This window comes from Dipodomys merriami, unplaced genomic scaffold, assembly GCF_024711535.1.
Source record: "Dipodomys merriami isolate MVZ:Mamm:240054 unplaced genomic scaffold, mDipMer1.0.p SCAF_26, whole genome shotgun sequence".
NCBI lineage: Eukaryota > Metazoa > Chordata > Mammalia > Rodentia > Heteromyidae > Dipodomys > Dipodomys merriami.
Genome location: NW_027204048.1, coordinates 4,037,502 through 4,057,788, shown reverse-complemented (window position 1 = coordinate 4,057,788; position 20,287 = coordinate 4,037,502). Strand labels below are relative to the sequence as shown.

The following is a 20,287-nucleotide window of genomic DNA, read 5'->3' as shown; positions in this document are numbered from 1 at the left end:
GTGAGGTCCATTTTTCCCTATAGGCTTTCACATATCAAACAGAAAATTGTCACTCAACACTGAGTGAATTACAAAAAACCCAAAACAAAATGCAAGAAAACACACCCATATAAACAAAATCAGAGATTAGAATGGAAAATCACGACAGAAACAACCAATTTTCAGAACACTATAAGGGAATACTTTTCAAAACTTCATGCTAACAAATGTGAGAATCTGGAAGAAATGGAGTTTCTAGTAAATATTGATAAAACCAACCATTAAAGAAAAAGAAAACATAGATATTAGCATGCCATTTTATTGTGTAGGTAAGACCGTTGCAGGTAAGTTTTAAGTATTTGCCAACTCATTTTAATGTGTTTCCTTGCCAAATCTAGTACTCCATTGGTAGATTACTCTTAGGATGATGCTGGTATACGGATGATGTTTGATGAGTTGAGCTTGAAAACGGTGCAGTAGATTTATTGGGAATGGTGGGAATGGGGAGGCAATGATTATGTGCTGGCAGTAGCAGGCTCGATTCAGGAGCATCATTGGCTAATACATGAGAATATCGAGTTGGGATAGCAGAAGGTTCTACCATCAGTCCAGAACTGCTATTTTGTAAGGGAGGTATGATCCGGTATTGACAAGTAGAAGTTGGAATAAAATTTACAATGTGGCCATTAGCCTGTGTGTAGCTGTTGTTTGACAGCACATGAAAAGTGGCCACATGATTTAGAATGTCATGTTGATGTGTTGTAATTTGTTCTGATGGTTGAATGGATGACGATGTAAGAGAAAAGTCATTTCTGACTAGGTAAGTTGAACTTGCAATCATATGCCTGCTAGAAGGCTGCTTTACTGGAGACATAAATAAATTCCCTGATGTTGAAAGGATATTTTCTCCACTGTTTTCAGCAACTAAATGAGAATTAAGATTGTTCACATTACCCTGTGCTTCAAGGTGTTTGTTATCCAGAAGTGGAACCAATGAATCAGCTGCTGGAGAGATATTCTTAATCCTGACTCTTCTTTTCATTCTTGCTAACAGTTGGGGACATCCTTGTTTAAAATTTGGATTATGGTAGCACAGCAACTGAAACCAAAGGAGAAAGTCATTTGGAGATATTTTAATAGGAAAGTGTCAGTGCCAAACCTACTGGAAGAAATCAGAGACTACAAGCTGATCTTGTTGGTAGAGAAGTTAAACAATTCAGATATGCTTTCATTACTTTAAATGTACTTGGTAGAAAACAAACATAAATATGCAGACACATAAATATTATTGTCCTCAAGTGAAATCATGATCTGACTTTACAGCAACAATGAACATCTTAAGTGGCTTTATTCAGATTTCACTGGTAAGATTCAAAGTTATTAGAAATTTTTCTGTAAATTCTAACTATTTAAGTCTCAGGTTTTCCTTAGATTAAAAAATTTCTTTTCATAAGATTTTCAGATAATTTTGGTTTGGTTTTACTTTAGTGTAGTGAAAGGTAAACAGGAGTACAAATTAAGACATTGGATAGTGCTTAAGTGAAAAAAAGCCTAAGTAATTACCTTGCTTAAAGCAGAGGCTTCTTTTTCTTCAGCAAGAAAGTCAACCAGAGACGCAGATCGTTGAAATCGGTGCTGAATTTTACTGAACCCGTAAAGATTCAGTTGTCGAACTAGACTTTTCATACTTTTAGTTTCAAAAATTTTGAAAGGATACTTTCTTCCCAAAATTTCTTCCTTAAAGAGATCTTCCTTAATCACAATAGAAGTTCCATCCTCACTCCACCAAATAGACTTGAATTTGTCACTTTCCACTATTTTCCAAAGTTTTCTGGGAAAGGTTAGGGAAACAAAATCATTGTCTTCATCTGGAATAGAGACACAAAATGTGGAACGGAGTCTTTGGACCCAGGGTGTCTGAGACAAAACTTGAAAAGTAATTTCCTCAATCTTAGACCTTAATTCATCTTCCTCAGTGAGTGAGAGATCACTCAATGAAGGTAGGATGGAGGGATCTGACTCTGAGGAGCCACATTTGGAAGCATCTGGCATGTCTGAAAACAACTCCTCCATCTCAATTTCTTTCTTCCTCCGCTACTCATCCTATTTTCACAGTTTCAAACACCACAGCTTAAGTAGACCTACCCACACAGATAGACAAACCTAGACAAACATAAACATTCTATGACATCACAAGAGGCCTTCTGTCTCTTAGCAACTGTTGAGTAAGGTAGTAAGAACCTGTCCTTATCACTCTGATGTTAATCCAGTTATAATAAAATGGAGACTGCTTGACACTCCTGGAAGTTTCAAAATCTTAATCATAGAGAATCTTCCCAGTAAATAAGACAACAAATCAATTGATAAGTCTTTTCAACACCCAATATGAAAGCTGTTTCTTCCCTTACCTACCAACTTCCTACATTCATGGTCAGAGTGTAGGGCTGGATAGTGGGACATCCCAAGTGTGAAACAAATTACTCAAGGAGCTCTGTCATCATGTTGTTCAGCCTGTAACCACACCTACTGAGAGTTTCCAGTCTTGGAAAGGAGTTTATGAAAATCTCAAAAATTAATTCAAGTGCCAAAGTTGATAGTGTATAAACCTCACTCTTCGTTGACCTCTGACAAAGACCAACCCCAGACAGATAAAAATCTTTGGAACTTTATCACCAGGGAGGGAAATGACATGTAGTGTCACAAGCCCATGGATTTGCGATCCCAGTTATATATGGAAATATAAAGTAGGTAGATCTCAAAACTAGTATGATTCTTTCCTTAAAATATTTTGCCAGTAAGATTATCTATCAGTATTTTCTGTATCTCATTCAACCTTTAGCGATAAAGAATGACTACTTAAAATTGGAGCCTTTGGGAAATTATGTATGATACCATTCTCTTTTCCCAATATTGTGTGCTGTATTCATATACAGTACCTATGAAATAATGAGCATCACACAATAAGTGCTAGTTTATTAATCAGTGCCTACCATGCAAATATTTTACCACATAGTTGTCACTAATTCTGCAAAGGACTCTGTCACTCTATCAAAGAAATTGCTTCAAAAAGGTAGGGGCCATGCCAGGTGCTGGTGTCTCATGACTGTAATCCTAGCTATGAAGGAGGCAGAGATATGTGAATTGAGGTTCAAAGCCAGGTTGGGCAGGAAAGTCCATGAGACTCATCATCAATTAACCCCCAGAAAACTGGAAGTGTTGCTCTGGCTCATGTGTGAGAACACACACCTTGAGCTGAAGAGCTCAAGGACAGCGCCAATGGCAAGTGTTCAAGCTCCATAACCTACAAAAAAAGGTAGGGACAATCACTGGTAGAGGCACATGAGTGTAATTCTAGACCCTGCACAAGATGAGACCAGAAGAACAAGTGGCCCAGCTGAAGGTAAAAAGCCATGTGAGGGGCTGGGAAGGTGGCTCAGTGGTAGAGAGCTTGCCTTGCATGCATAAGGACCTGGGTTCGATTCCTCAGCACCACATAAGCAAAAAAGAAAAAAACTGGAAGTGGTGCTGTGGCTCAAGTGATAGAGCGCTAGCTTTGAGCTGAAGAGCTGAGGGACAGCACCCAGGCCCAGAGTTCAGGTCCCACGACTGGACCACCCCCCCCAAAAAAAAGCCATGTGAAAGACACAGACAGGGAGTTCCACCTAGTATTAACACACACACGCACATATACACACACACACACACACACACACACACAAATACAAACACAAACTCACACCCACCCACAAAGCCACAGCACAAGCACCTATAAACATACAAACACATACATGGATGCATTTGGGTCGTCTCAGTGCACTTCCAGAACTAACTGCAACATTTTTTTTTCATTTCCAAATTCAGTGTCAGTGGTTCAACTTTAATGTCTCATCTGAAGATAAGTGAGAAGCTCCTTAAACAAGTTACATAAGGAATCTAACAGTTTTCTCTCTCAAGAATGTAGTAAATAGGGGGCTGGGAAGATGGCTCAGTGGTACAGTGCTTGCCTTGCATGCTTGAAGCCCTGGGTTTGATTCCTCAGCACCACATAAGCGAAAAAGAAAAAAGCCGGAAGTGGTGCTGTGACTCAAGTGGTAGAGCACTAGCCTTGAGCAGAAGAACTGAGGGACAGCGCCCAGGCCCAGAGTTCAGGCCCCATGACCGGACATCCCCCCCCCCAAAAAAAAGAATGTAGTAAATAGCCCCTATCTGATTGGAAGAGACTGACTCATGCTAAGAAGGGTAAAACTGCTTTTCTTAAGTCAACTCTTGGAAATACTGTTTGTGTGTATATGTATTTGCATATTTGTTTCTTCTTTTTTTTATTGTGAAAATACTGTACAGAGGGGTTACAATTACATGGGCAAGATAATGAGTATTATAGCCACCTCATTTGCTTCCCCTTCTCATCCTTTCCTTTCCCCCTCCCTCTGGCCCCCCATTCAATCCTCTTCCCCCCCACCAACATTGTAAAGTTCACTTTCGACATAAGGACTTGTACATCTCATTGTTGCAATGGGTCCACCTGTATTGCTATTTCAACGATTTGTTTTTTTCCCTTCCCCTCCACAAATTATACCAACATCAAATACAGTGAAAGCAGAGGTGGAGGGACATACAAACAACAAAGTAATAATCTTATAAATGTGTTAGAAACAATCGCGTGAAAGAAAAAAAAACATTTAAATACATATCTTAGGATTCATTTCCCTAACAACAACTGATTTGACCTTTTCTGCTTGACTCAGACATACTAGTTATTGCAAATAAGGGAAACCATGGGACCTATGTTTCTTTGGGCCTGGCTTACTTCAATTAATATAATTTTTTTCAAGTTTTTCCATTTCTTAACAAATAAGGCAATGTCATTCTTTCTGATGCAGGCATAAAATTCCATTGTGTATATATACCACATTTTCTTGATCCATTCATCTACTGAGGGACATCTGGGTTGGTTTCATATCTTAGCTATAGTAAATAATGTTGCAATAAACATAGTCGTGCTGGTAGTTGTGTTTGTGATCATTTGGGTAAATGCCCAAAATGCTGGGTTATAGGGGACCTCTATGTGGAGTCTTTTGAGGAACCTCCATACTGCTTTCCAAAGAAGTTGAAACTCCCACCAACAATGCAGTAAGTTTCCCTTCTATCCACATCCCCTCCAGCATCTGTTGTTATTAGAGTTCTTGATTATAGCCATTCTAACTGGGGTGAGGTTGTATCTCAATGTTGTTTGATTTGCATTTCTTTTATGGGTAGGGAGGTTGAGCACTTCTTCATGTGTCTATTGGCCATCCTTTTTTCCTCTTCAGAGAAGTTTCTCTGTATGACTTTAGCCCACTTAATTATTGGGCGGTTGTTTCTTTGAGGATTTGTTGTTGGGGGATTTAATTTTTTGAGTTTCAGGTATATTTTAGATATGAGACCCTTGTCCATTGTATGGCTAGTGAAGATCTTCTCCCAATCCGTGGGCTTTCTATTGATCTTGCTAGCTATGTCCTTTGCCATGCAGAAGCTCTGCAATTTTATACAGTCCCATTTGTCCAACCTTTCTTTGATTTGTTGTGTTTCTGGGTCTCTATTAAGAAAGTTTTCGCCTGTGCCAAGGAGACATACGGTTTCTCCTATTCCATTCTGTAATGTTTTCAGAGTGTCTGCTTTGACTCCGAGTTCTTTGATCCATTTGGAGTTGATTCTGGTCCAGGGTGATATATAAGTATCTAGCTTTAGTTTTCTACAAGTAGTTAACCAATTTTGCCAGCACCATTTACTGAAGAGGCTGTCTTTCTTCGATTCCACTTTTTTAGCTCCCTTATCGAAGATTAGATGGCTATAGGTCTGTGGGTTCATTTCTGGGTTTTCAATTCTATTCTATTGGTCCTGAGGTCTGTTCTTGTGCCAGAACCAAGCTGTTTTGATTACTATGGCTTTGTAGTAGAGTTTGAAATTTGGTATTGATATTCCTCCAGCACTGTTCTTTCTGTTGAGGATTTTGTTCCAGCCTTTCACATTGAAAATGTGTTGTTTTTATGGGCAAGGTGTGACTCTTGAAGGCAGCAGATTGAAGAATCTTACTTTTTAATCCAACTAGACAGTCTATGTCATTTAATTGGAGAATTAAGACTGTTAATATTGAGAGTTAGGACTGAGGTTGTTTTGGAGTTCCTGCCATGTTATCCACCTTCTTGTGGGCTGGGGCAACTGAGTTCTTCCCATGGTTCTTGGATTCTCAGTTTGGGTGTGGTTTCTTGGCCTTTATTGTGGTCTTGTTGGTTTTCTATGTGTAGGACATCTTTAAGAATCTTTTGTAGGGCTGGTTTGGTGGAGATAAATTTTTTCAATTTTTCTTGTTATGGAAGGTTTTTATTTGACCTTTGGTTATGAAAGAGAGTTTAGCTGGGTACAGTATTCTTGGTTGATAATTGTTTGTCTTTAGGACTTGGCATGCATCATTCCAGGTTCTTCTTGCTTTGATTGTCTCTGCTGAGAAATCTGAGGTGATTCTAATTGGTTTCCCTTTATAGTTGATTTATCTTTTCTCCTTGATATCTTTAAGGATCTTTTCCTTAGTCTGAATTGATCCTGTGCGGATTATAATGTGATGGTGGGATGTCCTGTTCTGCTCTGGACTATTTGGAATTATGAAAGCTTGTTGTATCTGAATAGGCCTATGTTTTTGCATGTTTGGGAAGTTTTCTTCTAGGATTCTGTTAAACAAATTTCCTAGACCCTTAACTTCCGTCTCTAGGTGCTCCTCTACTCCCATTATCCTCAGATTAGGCCTTTTGATGGTGTCTTCCAGATGTTGAATAGATCTATCATATTTCTTGGATTTGTCTTGGACAGTTGTATGTTCTTTCTCTATAATATATTGGCTGTCTTCCATCCCCAAGGTTCGAACTTCTGCATGGTCTAACCTACTGTCAAGACTTTCTACTTTTTTTTTTTTAATTTCTTTTCCTTCTATTTGGTCGGCTTTGATGGCTTCAAATTCTTTGTTGGAGCTTTGTTTAGATCTTGTATGAACTTCTTTACTTCCTTAATTTGGTGTTCAGTGTTTATTCTCAAATCGCTTATTTGATTGGTTATGGTTTCTTTGGACTCCTATTCCTTCTGTTGGGCTCCATTCAGCATTCCCTTTCTAGTCTCCCTGAGTTCTTTCAGTTGTCTGTTTATGGATTTCATGAGTACCTCTTTGATCTTTGTCTATTCTCCTCCCACTCTCGCAATTCCTGTATTACTCTTTGATTAGCTTCCTCATGTTCACGCAAGTCCCGTAGTTCTCTTTGTTCTCAGCATGCTCACGCCATCCCTGACTTTCTCTTTTTCTGTTCTTGGCCAGCTCCCACAATTTCTATCTTTTTGACTGTTCTCATCCTGCTCACACAATTCCTTTATTTCTCTTTGAGTGTTCTCAGCCTGCTCACACAATTCCTGTATCAATCTTTGAGTAGCTTCCTCATGCTCATAAGCTTCCTGTATTGATCTTTGGTTTGCCTCCCCTCTCTCCCTATCATGCTCACACTGAGTCCTTTACAGGTTTTCAATCTTTTTCTTCACCATGTTTACCAGTAGCATTTGTAGAGCTTTTTGGGAACTCTCCTCTGGATTATTAATTATCTGTTCTGTCCCCTGATTATCACGAGTGGGAGTTGAGATACCCGGACTTGCCATTTTTCTTGTGTGTTTTTTTTTGGCTTGTTCTGCCCATTTGGTATGAAAGTAACACCAGTTTTGTGCTAGAACACTATTTTAAGGCAAGCATCAACCAAAGTCCTGTAGTTGCACAGTCAAAATGCTGCAGATACAATCTAGTTCAAAAGATACAATCTATTCAACATCAAACAACTATGTATTAATGGGCTATGAATAGCAAAGAGGAAGCTGGCAAACCAGAAATTATTAGGTTTAGGGAGAAATGTGGGGAAAAATAGGATTAGAGATGTGGAAAGGTAAAAGGAGAGTGAGATTAGCCAAGGCCTAATCTCAAAGAGGGAAATGGATTGGACAGAATGGAAGGAGAGAGAGAAGAGGAAACACAAGAGACAAAAGAAAATGGAAGAACAAAAATTTAAATTTAAATAGTGAAGCACTTAAAAATTATGCAAGTTTAAAGGAGTAATATTGAGAGAAGAATGGGGATAGGATGAGAGGAGGGGAGGGATAGAAAGGAAACATGAAAAACTAAAAAATAAAAATACTTAAAATATTATATAGGTATAAAGAGATAATACTGCTATTAAGGAATTTAAGCCTAAGAGTTTTTGAATTGAGTAATAAATTTCTGGATTAAGTGTGTACACAATGGGGTAAGGTCTATTAATCGATGACGGGTATATTTGAGGATGAGCAGAACAGCAATTAAGTCATGCAAAATAGAATGAAAGAGAAGAAAAAGTGAAAAGAATGAGAAAGAAAGAAAGAAACAAAGAAAGAAAGAAAGAAGGAAAAAGGACCAAAAGGTCAGTATATATAAAAGAAAGCACCCACACAATATACACCTAAAATAAAAATTATAAAAGGAAGAAAAAAATTAATAGAAACCAAAATTTTTTAAAAAATTAATTTAAAAAAAGATACAAAAAAAGAGTTCTTTGATTTTTTTTGGGTGGGGGGGGGGGTTGGATCGGAAGATCCTGTATCTCCCTTGTGTCTGTAACCAGTCTCTTGGTGGAGTCTCTGGTCTGCTTGTGGTGTTTGGTTTTCCTGTGGCTTGGTTTTTTAAGTCAGTTTGTTTGGGTAGGCAGAAAAATGGTCTGCTTTACCCAGGATTTTGTGATTCTCCTCCCAGGCTAAGTTCAGTGGGAGGAAGATCTGCTTTGAGTATCACAAAAGAGGGAGATGGCTGTTTCCTCTAGTTTGGAGATGGTGTGATGAGGCTAAGTTCTGGGTAGAGTTGAGGCCTTTCAGCAATCAGTAGCTTTTCCCTGAGTGGCTAGCTTCTGAGATACTCATAGAGCCCAGCCTGGAGCCATTCTCAGGGTTTATGTTTACTGAATTTCAATTGTTTGTCTAGGCTGCTGTAGGGCAGAGCAGCCTCTGGCTCTGTTTACCCAGTGAAGAAAGCCACTCCTCCCGGGGCGGAGCTCCTCTCTGCCTGGGCTTGGTGACTTTCCCCTGCGTGGAGCTGAGCCTGGCAGGTCAGGTCAGATTCCTGTGACCTGCTAAATGACTCTTGTTTTCTTCCAAGGCCTGAGTTGGCTAGCTAGCTGCTCAGCTGTGCCTTTGTCTTTATCAAAGATGGAGATCTCCGGTAGTGGGGGGGGGAAGGAAGGGGTGGTCTTCCTTCCTCTGCTCCCTGAGAAGTAGTGAGGGTGTAAGGTTTCTACTTACATCGGAGTCTTGGTTCCTAGGTTTTCTCTGGTCTGCAATCTGCAGGATGAAATATCTGCTTCTTGTCAGTTCTTGGTGGTGTTGAATAGAATCCACTCGTCCGCTGTGTGTGGCGCCTTTGTCCAGGACTCTCTGTGTCGTAGGTATGGTGGCTACAGCCGCTGCTGCCACCCCAGCTGCAGTCGCAGCTGCTGGCAAGTGCTCAGATCTGTCTCCTTGCCTGGATTTTCCCTCTCTGGCCAAACCCTCTGTACTGTGATGGCACACTTGGTGTAATTCTCTGGCCTAGGACTGTTCTCTGAAACACTAAAACAGCTTTCTATGGCAGAGCTTGTTTAGCCTCCAGCTTCTCCTCCGCCATCTTCCAGGAACTCCTAGATTTGTGGTTTATAAAGAGATAGAGGCCCTTTCCCTTCTACCATGTAAGGAAACTATTAAAGAACCATATTCTCACCACACAGCAAACCTGCCTTCACTCTGGAGTCGTCAGCCTCTAGAACAGAAAGAGAGCTCTGTTGTAAAGTCACCAACTTCATACTAGACTGGGATATAGGAAAGAAGAATGCTTATGCCTGCAAGTTAGAGGAAAATATGAGTAGCTTGGAGAGACTTTGTCTCAAAAATAATAATAATAATTGACTCACTCTAACCAATATGTATTTTGTTTTGGAAGCACAAATAGGCCAAGACAGATACAATACAGTTGAGCTTTCTTCATGTATGAATGTATATTTGTAAATTCACTTACTTTAACATGTTTATGTACCCCACAATCAATCTTCAAAACTCTTTTACTACCATTTGTGGACAGATGCATAGCAATAAAAAATTCTACTTGTCCAATGCACATATTCCCAGTTAAGGCAGCACAAGGAAATGCTCTGCCTTCTTGTCTCATGCTCTACATCAATGGTTCCTAAGCAAAGAGCTGAGGTGTTGGCTGAAATCTCTGAGTGCAAGTGTGTCATGTGCCTTTTTTGGGGGGGGGTGTTAAATAAGTTTCATTCAGTTAGGAGTCTGAATATTGTTGACCATTAGTTCAATGTTTTTGTTTTTTGTTTTTTGTTTTTGTTTTGATATTATTGGTGCTTGAACTCAGGGCCTGGGCATTGTCACAGCTATCTTGCTCAAATCTCATGTTCTGCCATTTGATCCACATCTCTGTTCCTTTTTATGATGGTTATTAGGGGGGTAAGTCTCAGATTTTCCCACTGGGGCTATCTTTGAAACAGAATCCTCAAATTTAACCTCCTGAGTAGTTAGGATTATAAGCATGAGCTGCCAGCACCCAACTAATTCAATGTTAATCAACCAATAATATGTATTTAATAAGGTGTCTTTACACAGAAACTCACAGAAAAAGATTAAAACTGATGGGTTGATAAGTTGTTGTGATCAAAATCTTGTAGGAACAAAACCCTGTATTTCTGCAGGAAGCTACAGCTCATTACTCTCTAATGCAGTATTCCCAGCAATGTGATAGAACCTAATTATTGTGGGAAGATCATAGGATTGATTGCATGCCTTGTGTTGTCTCTCTTGCGTGCACTCTCCCTTTCTGCTTCAAGGATTTCAGGCACATTGCATCTGTAAGTCACCAATTACAGAGCCTACTACTTGTGTGAAGGAGCCAGCAGCTTTAAAAAGAGGTTGTAGAAAGCAAGAAATAAGGTATATTAGCATTGTAAAAAGTATTCTTAATTATGTAATATCGTTCCCTTTGATGCTCTGAAATCTGTTTTGAGAAAGAATAGCCAGCAGATTCAGTGGAGAATGGAGAAGAAATTCTTCCTTGCTTAGGATTTCTTAGCTTTTTTTGTATTCATGTTCATTAAAACTAAATTACTTGCAAGAAATTCAGGTTAAGAATGAAACTTCCCACTAGCTACTTAGGAGGCTGAGATTTGAGAATGCGGGTTGGAAGCCAGCTCAGGTAGAAAAATCTGTGAGACTCTTATCTCCAAATTCTAGAAATGGACTTATGGCTCAACTAGTAGAGTACCAGCCTTGAGTGAAAAAGCCAAACAAAAACAAGAGGTTCTCAGTTCAAGCTCCAGTAGCAACATAAAATGCTAAAATCCACTTTGATTTCTTGTATTTCCCATGTATTAGAATATTTACAAAAACAAAATTACTTAGAAGAAACTCAAGTGCAGAAAGTAAGCCAGGATGTACATCTGCCTCCTGTATACTGGCTGGAGCAGGCTCCCTAGCACTGTCCCAGGCTGAAGATGCATTTACTAAGCCCTTCCTGGGACCCTCCACCTCCCTGCTTGACTACTGGGGCCTGCCTCTTTCATTCCATCTCTCCAAATACACTCTCTGTCCCTTAAATGTGTTTTTGCTCTTGGCAACAACTTCCCAAAAGTGAAAACTGCCACCATTTCCACCCATACCCAGCATGCATCACAGTCAGCCATATCCTACCAGATGTTCATAGATTTTTGTTATAGGAAGTATAGTAAGTAATGGAATATTGGAATAAAAATGATATATCAATTTCCTAATTATACACTTTCTCAGTACAGCCCAAACCCATTTGCAATAGACAAAAATCACATGAATACTGGTAAACTCCAATTAGGTTTTTGGATTTTTGTTGTTGTTGTTGTTGTTTTTTGCCAGTCCTGGGGCTTGAACTCAGGGCCTGGGTGCTGTCTGTGAGCCTCTTTGTGCTCAAAGCTAATTTTCTACCACTTGAACCACAGCACCACTTCCAGTCTTTTTTGAGTATTTTATTGGAGATAAGAGTCTCTGGACTTTTCTGCCTAGGTTAGCTTTGAACCACAACCCTCAGATTCAGTCTCTTGAGTATCCAGGATTACAGATGTGAGCCACCAGTTGGAAGTCATCAGCTTCCAGCTAGGTTTTCACAGAAGTCTGAACACATTTTTGTCAAACAAATCTTTAAATTATTTACTTTTTCACCTTATCCTGTTATGCCTAGTATTTTTTTCCAAAGGGGGGATTTTCACACTGGCTTTATTTTATTTTATTTAAAAAATTTTAGTGACAGTGCTGGAGCCTGAACTCAGGGCCTTGTGTTCTTGCTCAGCTATTTCACTCAAAGTTAGCACTCTACTACGTGATCCACACCTCTACTTCCAGCGTTTTGCAGTATGTTCATTGGAGATAAGACTGGTTTATCTGCCCGGGCTGGCTTTGAATTGTGAATTTTTCAGATCTCAGCCTCCTGAGTGGCTAAGATTACAGCCGAGAGCCACGTAACTAGCCCATTCAAACACAAATTCAACTGTGGTCTTTGTTATCAAAAATGGATAACAATGTTTTGTAGGATGGAAAATATTTTGTGGTTAATATTTTGTAGATCAAGTTTTATAATTACTAGAAGTAATAACATGCATATTTTACATTTGCCAAGATGGTAAAGGTGAGGATACCAGCTACTGTATAACATTACATAACATATAATAGAAGAACACTGCAGAGATATGAATCTTACCACTTACTGGTCTCTGTCCATGTTTACACTACAATTAGATTCAAGTGGAATAATTCACAACAGAGTTTTCTTTACCAGAGTACACGGAGGGGCAAGCCCAACCTTCACAGGGCTTCCAGGTAATCTCCCATTAGTGGCATTCAGTCTTAGCTGAGAGGGAGGATCAGAAAATGGAGTGTCTGCATTATGTCCCCCTCAAGCTGAGAAGTAGACTCAATAAATGTCAGGAGATCGCAATGGGGATATCAAAGCAAAGACAAGTGAAGGCCAAATCTAAAATTCCAATGTGAAATTACCTAGCTATCCAACTGGCAGAGATTGGTTTCTCACATTGACCTGCTAGCCTCTCTCCACAAGAAACTCTTCACTCTGGGAGGATTTAAAAACTAAAATAGCTGGCAGTAGGGCACAGGGCTCTTGATGCTTTCTCTTGTCCTGCAGTGAACTCTAAGAGCAGCAGAATGGGACATCCATCTCCAGCATCTTCCAGAGATCCTCTATAAATTTCCAAGGTGATTTCAGATGCAAGCCTCAGATGGCTTCGAATTGTGAAATTTGAAGGTGTTATATATAAGCAGAGTTGGAGTGTCCTGGAATGGATTTCCAGAAACAAAGTCTTCCATTCTCCCTGAAGGAGCACCAAGATGGAGCCAGGGGAGAAGATGCTGGGATTATGGGTCTCTTCCTCACATGATCTAGAATGACAAGCTTTGCTTTGGGTAAATTGGATCCAATATATCAAAATGTTTTGTGGACAGAGTGACTTGGAAGGGCTGAAGATGTTGGGGTGGGTATGGGGACAGCTGTATAGACTACAGCAGTAGGGTGAAGACTGTCCTTGAATCCATTTGTCTGCTAAAGACAAAATCACAACACAAACAGTACTGTAGATCTTAGTTAATTGTAATTGTGATTCTAGTGTTGAGCAAGCTGGACTAAAATGATTCTCAGTGTCCCTCTTCCATCTCATCTCATCCCCACCCATCCCATCCCACACTATGATCTGTGCAGGTTATATTTATAGCAAGGAACAAAGGAAATGATATACAGAAACAACATGGCTGCACCCAGTCACATTTCCTTATAGGCTGTGATGAGATATTTACCTTATAGGGGTATGGTCTGGTCCGTTGGAAGCCTGTGATTGGATGAAATACAGCTGCTAGGATTGCTTGTGAACTCCACTCGGTTACAAGAATACATTTCAATGTAAGTCTGCAATTTACTGACATATCAAGTTAGGTTGAAGTTTTTGGGGTTTACAGAGGCAGCTTTGGGCCAAACTTGAAACTTGTATAGAGATAGTTTTAGGACAAGTTTAATTTAGTTGGAAAACATAAATAATAGTAAAAGCAAACAAAAAGTAAAGTTCAAAAAAAACACATTTTCTTTGTTTTGTGCCAGTCATTGGTTTTGAACTCACTGCTTGGAAGCTGTCTTTGAGCTTTTTTTTTTTTTTTTTTTTTTTTGGCTCAAGGCTAGTGCTCTACTACATGAGCCACAGCTCCACTTCTGGATCATTTAAAAAAATTTTGTGTCTAATTGGAGTTAAGAGTCTCACCAACTTTCTTGACTGGGCTGGCTTTGAACTGAAATCCTTAGATTTCGGCTTTCAGAGTATCTATGATTACAGGTGTGAGCCACCAGAATTTAGCCACACGTGGTTTTATCCCAGGGCATGCATCACACAGGATGATAGCATGTTGCATGCTTCCCATCCAACCAAAGAAGGACTTGGGAATTTTTTTGAATCTTAGACTGTGAGTCCCTAGATAACAAGCTTCTTCTACTTTAGATAACACAAGTGTTTGAACTTGGAAGGTGCCTCGTGTCCATTCAGGGCCCAGTGACTGTGGCTACTCTGCTATCTGATTTTCCTATTGACCCAAGAGTGAACCAGACCATTAGTCTAGTATCACCTTGATAGTGATAAATAAAGACCGTTGGCTTCTACTCTTCTAATGGAGAACCTTTGAATTGCATTCATCCTACCAGTAATTGCTACATACATTTAAAGTTTTTTCACACATGGATGAACTTACTCATCCATCAAATGTTTATTTATTTATTTATTTTTATTTATTTATTTATTTATTTTTGGGTCCGGTCGTGGGGCCTGAACTCTGGGCCTGGGCGCTGTCCTGTCCCTCAGCTCTTCAGCTCAAGGCTAGTGCTCTACCACTTGAGCCACAGTGCTACTTCTGGCTTTTTTCTTTTTGCTTATGTGGTGCTGAGGAATCGAACCCAGGGCCTCATGCATGTAAGGCAAGCTCTCTACCACTGAGCCACCTTCCAAGCCCCCATCAAATGTTTATATTGGCCCTACTATCTTCCAGACCAGGGCTAAGGGCTCATGTTAGTCAAAATAAATGAGCTCACCTCATGGCATTGACAGCCTGGAGTGGGAGACAGATGTTTCAACAGCAGATTTTAGACAAAGACATAGAAAGATTGAAGTATATCGAATGCTGTGGTGCCTCTGTAAGGCACTTTGTTTAGCCAATAAAGGCTCTTTAATTAAAGAAAAGAAAACCATGTAAAAAGGTTGGAGAGAACCAGCCTGAGAGATCATATACCTGGAGGTGTAGGTGCACCCACGTCCCTGCACTTTGCTCTTTGGTTTTACTGACCATTCTCATCTGCCATTACTTTTCTTGCCAGCCTAGGAACCCAATTTCTTTTCTGAAGACTCCAAATTGACCGATATATCCCATCTGTTTGATAACACACCAGGACAGTTCTCTAGCACCACAGCCTCTCCAAAGTGAGGTGCTGGATCTCCAGAAACTAAGACCATTCATATGAAGATGAAAGAAAATGAAAAAATCTATTCTCAGGAGCATAATATCAAACATTTGTAATTCATAAACACGTGAACATGTGGGTGTTAAGGGTTCCTGTACAAGTTGCAACTGTATTATTAGAAACCCTGATCAGAAAAATTATAATTCACAGACATGAATCACACTATAATCCATTCTTGATCCTGTAACAAAAATATAATAAACTGGGTAGATCATGAAGAGTCACATTTTATTCCTTGGAGTTTTAGAAGCTGGAGACTCCAAGCTCAAGGCAGATATGCTGTTTGCTAAGAGCTTTCCTTCTGCTATACAGACAGACCTTTCTTGGTGTGTCTTCGTGTTCCAGAAGGAGAAGTCTAGCTCTGCAGGACCTCATCTTCTTTTTGGGTAGTCCAGAGGCTTGACTGTACTGTCCCTGAATTTCCTTTTGCTCAGGCTAGCACTCTATCACTTGAGCTACTTCTGGCTTTTTCAGTGTATGTGGTACTGGGGAATTGAACCCAGGGCTTCATGCATGCTAGGAAAGCACTCTACCATTGAGCCATCTTCCCAGCCCTAGGACCTCATCTTATAAGGGCACTAATTCCATTCATGAGTACCCCCTCCTCATGTCCTAATACCTCATGCTGAGGGGCAGTGACACTTTAGGGATAAAATTTGATAAAGCCTGCCCAGTGCACTTGCTCACTTGTCTTCCAATCAGTAGCACACTCTTTAACAAAAGTAAAATCTTTGCCTTACCAACTTCTTCCCAAGTTGCTGTACTCATTTCAACATAGCACTTGAATATCCCAAGACATTTCAAACATTTATCACATACTTTAGAAATGGAAGTTTAGAGGGATTAGTGATTTGCCTTAAGTCTCTTAAATAATGTAAGCAGTAAAACCAATTGTCGACATTGGTCTTCCTCATCCCAACTTTCAGTGAAATGCTCTAAGTTCACTTAGTCGTGTAAGGATGGTAAAGTGTCTCACCCTAGCATGACCCCTCGTGTGATCTAGGTGTAGTAGAAATTGCGATGCTCACCAATATGTGGCTAGCTGAGCACTGGTGGCTCACGCTTGTAATCCTAGTTACTCAGAAGGCTGAGATATGAGGATCAAAGCCAGCCTGGGGAAGAAAAGTCCATGAGACTCTTATCTCCAATAAACTACTCAGAAAAGGCTGGAAGTGGCATTGTGGCTCAAAGTGGTAGAGTACTCCATGCTGAGTTTCCCTAGCATACTGAATACAGAAGGCATAGAAGACATCAACTTACAGTGATGGCTAACTCCAAACAGCTATTGCTTGAATGAAAAATAATTTTTGTTACATTAAGCCATCAGTTCTGAGGACATTTTTTTGTCAGAAATTTCCAATCTAGTGCCAATTGATAAGCAGCATTAGTTCACCAACCACTGATATTTGCATAGCTCTTGCCCAAATTTTCTTTGGTTTGGCTACAAGTATCAACTTGGTCTTCAGTGAGCACCCACAGTATCAAGTCTACCATTTTCACTTATATTTCATGACTCTTAGGGCATGCAGTCCCTTTCTTTGATTTAAATTTTCTTTCACCATTAGAAAAAGCTAAGTGCACTTAAATCTTTGATGTGTGTAGCCATCTCTGGTACTTTGCAGAAGCTCTGGGGAAGTGGAGATAATTTACTATAATTTATGTTGGCCATATTTATTCTAAACTCCATCTCCACTCTTCTTCACATTCTCCTTTCTTTTCTTACCACTTTCAATTTCCCATTTGTGATTTACATTGAGTAAAATACTTTTGCCAATCTCTTTTTCATTGCACTTCTTTCTTGTATCATTTGTATTTCATCTACATCCCAAGAATAACCATGACTTTTTTGTACCTGTACCAGAGCTTGAATTCATGTCCTGGGCACTATCCTTTAACTTTTTCCTCAGGGGCAAGGCTCTCCCACTTGAACCACAATTTCATTCTTGCTTTTTTGGTGGTTAGATGGAGATAAAAGTCTCATGGAACTTTTCTACTCATGCTGGCTTAGAACAGCAAATCTCAAATTAGCCTCCCATGTAGTGATGACTACAGACATAAACCATCTCCAGCCAATCATGATAACATCAAGGCAATTTTTCCCCCTCTGGCTAGAAAGGTGGCTCAGTGGTAGAGTGCTTGTCTTGCATGCATGAGGCCCTGGGTTTGATTCCTCAGCACCACATAAGCAGAAAAAGCCAGAGTGGCATTGTGTCTCAAGTGGTAGAGTGCTAGCCTTGAGCTGAAGAGCTGAGCGACAGTGCCCAGGACCAGATTTCAGGCCCCACGACTGACAAAAAATTCTTCCCTGAATGGAATTCCCTATAAGGAAAATCCTTCATAACCATTGGAAACACAATTTATCGATATTAAACTGACTTACATGTAAGTGTAGAGCAATATATCAAAACCAAATGTCTGGAGCCCGGTGCTATGACTCAAGCCTATGACATTAACTACTTTGAAAGCAGAGATCAAAGAAGTGCAATTTGAAGTCAGCCTGGATATAAAAAGTTCAGGAGACTGAATCTCAACCAGTGTCTGGGGCTGACATTACACTTGTCCTTGATGGATTTTTTCTGTCTTCAACAATGTTTGATGGATGGCCTTATAAATAGGAGCAAAGCAATCACGTGGTAGAAAGCTTATCAGATATAAGATATGACAGATATAAGCTGTCCACTTTATACCCAATGAAAACAGTTGCTACTAGCAATAAAAACTTTAACCAAAATTTAGAGATGCTTGCTCTTTATACAAAGTTGTATTTTTCCAAAGTTTTGCTACCTTGAATGATTACCAAGGAAGAAATAGAACCTAAGATGGTTAGTTTGTGCTAATATTTGAAGAATAGTGAAAGATTTAGAATGGCATATTTTGAGAACATATAGCTGATTAGCTTTTATTGTTTTAAAATAATAAAATTTCTCTCTCCTTTTGAGTTTGTTTGTTTTTTTGGGTCCGGTCATGGGGCCTGAAGTCTGGGCCTGGGCACTGTCCCTCAGCTCTTCAGCTCAAGGCTAGCGCTCTACCACTTGAGCCACAGCACCACTACCAGCTTTTTTCTTTTTGCTTATGTGGTGCTGAGGAATCGAACCCAGGGCTTCTGGCATGCAAGGCATGTGCTCTACCACTGAGCCACCTTCCCAGCCCCCCTCTCTCCTTTTGAGTTTGGAGCCTTGTACTTGTTGGCAAACACTCTACTGTGTGAGCAACATCCCTCAGCCCATTTTTCATCAAACAATTCTATCAAACAATTTAAAGCATACAAGACATATTTTGGGTAAGAATAAGTAAAATAAATCTATTGGTAAGAATAAGTAAAATAAACCTAAACTTCCAAGTAGCAGAAGAAACCCTAATATTTAGAGTGTATAGACTCAAAAAAAATAAACACCCAAAGAAAAAATAATCTTATCAATAAATAGGTAAGTGAATTTACTAGATAGTTCCCAAAACAGACATAGTGATCTAAGGAATACACGAAAAATATTCAACATCGTTAGTAATCAAGGAAATGCAAATAAATCTATGTTGAAGTTCCATCTCTAATCAGAATGCCTCTTTTTTTTATTGTGAAAATACCATGCAGAGGGGTTACAATTATATGGGCGAGATAATGAGTACATTTCTTATCAAGCATTGTTACTTCTTCCTTTGTTTCCCCTTCCCATCCATTCCCATCTCCCACACCCCCACCCAACCAACCCTCCCACCCCCACCAGTCCCCACTCCCAGCCAAAGTTGTAAAGTTTGTTTTTCGACGTAACGACTTATACATCTCATTGTTGCAATGGGTCCACCTGTATTCCTATTTAAACGATTTGTTTTTTTCCCTTCCCCTCCACAAATAATACCAACATCAAATACAGTGAAAGCAGGGGTTATACCATGGGGGAGGGACATACAAAGCAACAAAGAAATCATCTTGTAAATATGTTAGAAACAATCGCCTGAAAGAAAAAAAAACATTTGAATACATATCTTAGGGTTAATTATCTGATATTAGGATTGCAACTCCCGCCTGTTTATGGGGGCCGTTTGCTTGGTAGATTTTGTTCCAGCCTTTCACAATGAAAACGTGTACAAACACGTTTTATGGGCAAGACGACTCCTGAAGTCAGCAGATAAAAGGATCTTGCTTTTTAATCCAACTAGACAGTCTATGTTGATTAATTGGAGAATTAAGACTGCTAATGTTGATAGTTAGGACTGAGAGATGTTTGGGAGTTCCTGCCATGTTATCAACCTTCTTGCGGGCTGGGACAACTGGGTTCTTCCTATTGTTCTTGGATTGTCAGATTGGGTGTCGTTTCTGGGCCTTTATTGTGGTCTTGTGGGTTTTCTATGTCTAGGACCACTTTAAGTATCTTTTGTAGGGCTGGTTTGGTGGAGATATATTGTTTCAGTTTTTCTTTGCTATGGAAGGTTTTTATTCAACCTTCGGTATGAAGGAGAGTTTAGCTGGGTACTGTATTCTTGGTTGATAATTGTTTGACTTTAGGGTGTGGCATTTGTTATTCCAGGCTCTTCTTGTTTTAATTGTCTCTGCTGAGAAATCTGAGGTGATTCTAATTTATATGTGATTGATCTTTTCTCCTTGACAGCTTGAAAGATGTTTTCCTTGGTCTGAACTGATAATATGTGGATTATAATGTGACAGTGGGATGTCCTGTTCTGGTCTGGTCTATTTGGGGTTCTAAAAGCTTCTTG

General features: G+C 39.7%; 1 protein-coding gene across 1 annotated transcript; it reads right to left on the bottom strand.

Moving 5' to 3' along the window:
• Window positions 1–296: 296 nt before the first annotated feature.
• LOC138836818 (heat shock transcription factor, Y-linked-like) lies at window positions 297–2,131 on the bottom strand. The gene is made up of 2 exons (XM_070035440.1): window positions 1,543–2,131; window positions 297–1,078 (listed from the first exon to the last, which is right to left on the bottom strand). Exons 1-2 carry the CDS (start codon window positions 2,050–2,052, stop codon window positions 374–376), a joined length of 1,215 nt encoding a protein of 404 aa, XP_069891541.1. The 5' UTR covers window positions 2,053–2,131; the 3' UTR covers window positions 297–373.
• Window positions 2,132–20,287: the final 18,156 nt, after the last annotated feature.

What these genes read in the sequence shown, in the direction of transcription:
- LOC138836818 (XM_070035440.1), bottom strand. Translation starts at nt 2,052, where the DNA reads ATGGAGGAGTTGTTTTCAGACATGCCAGATGCTTCCAAATGTGGCTCC. An exon ending in AAGCCTCTGCTTTAAGCAAG is followed by an intron (nt 1,079 to 1,542) that starts GTAATTACTTAG and finishes CTTTGGTTTCAG; the next exon opens with TTGCTGTGCTACCATAATCC.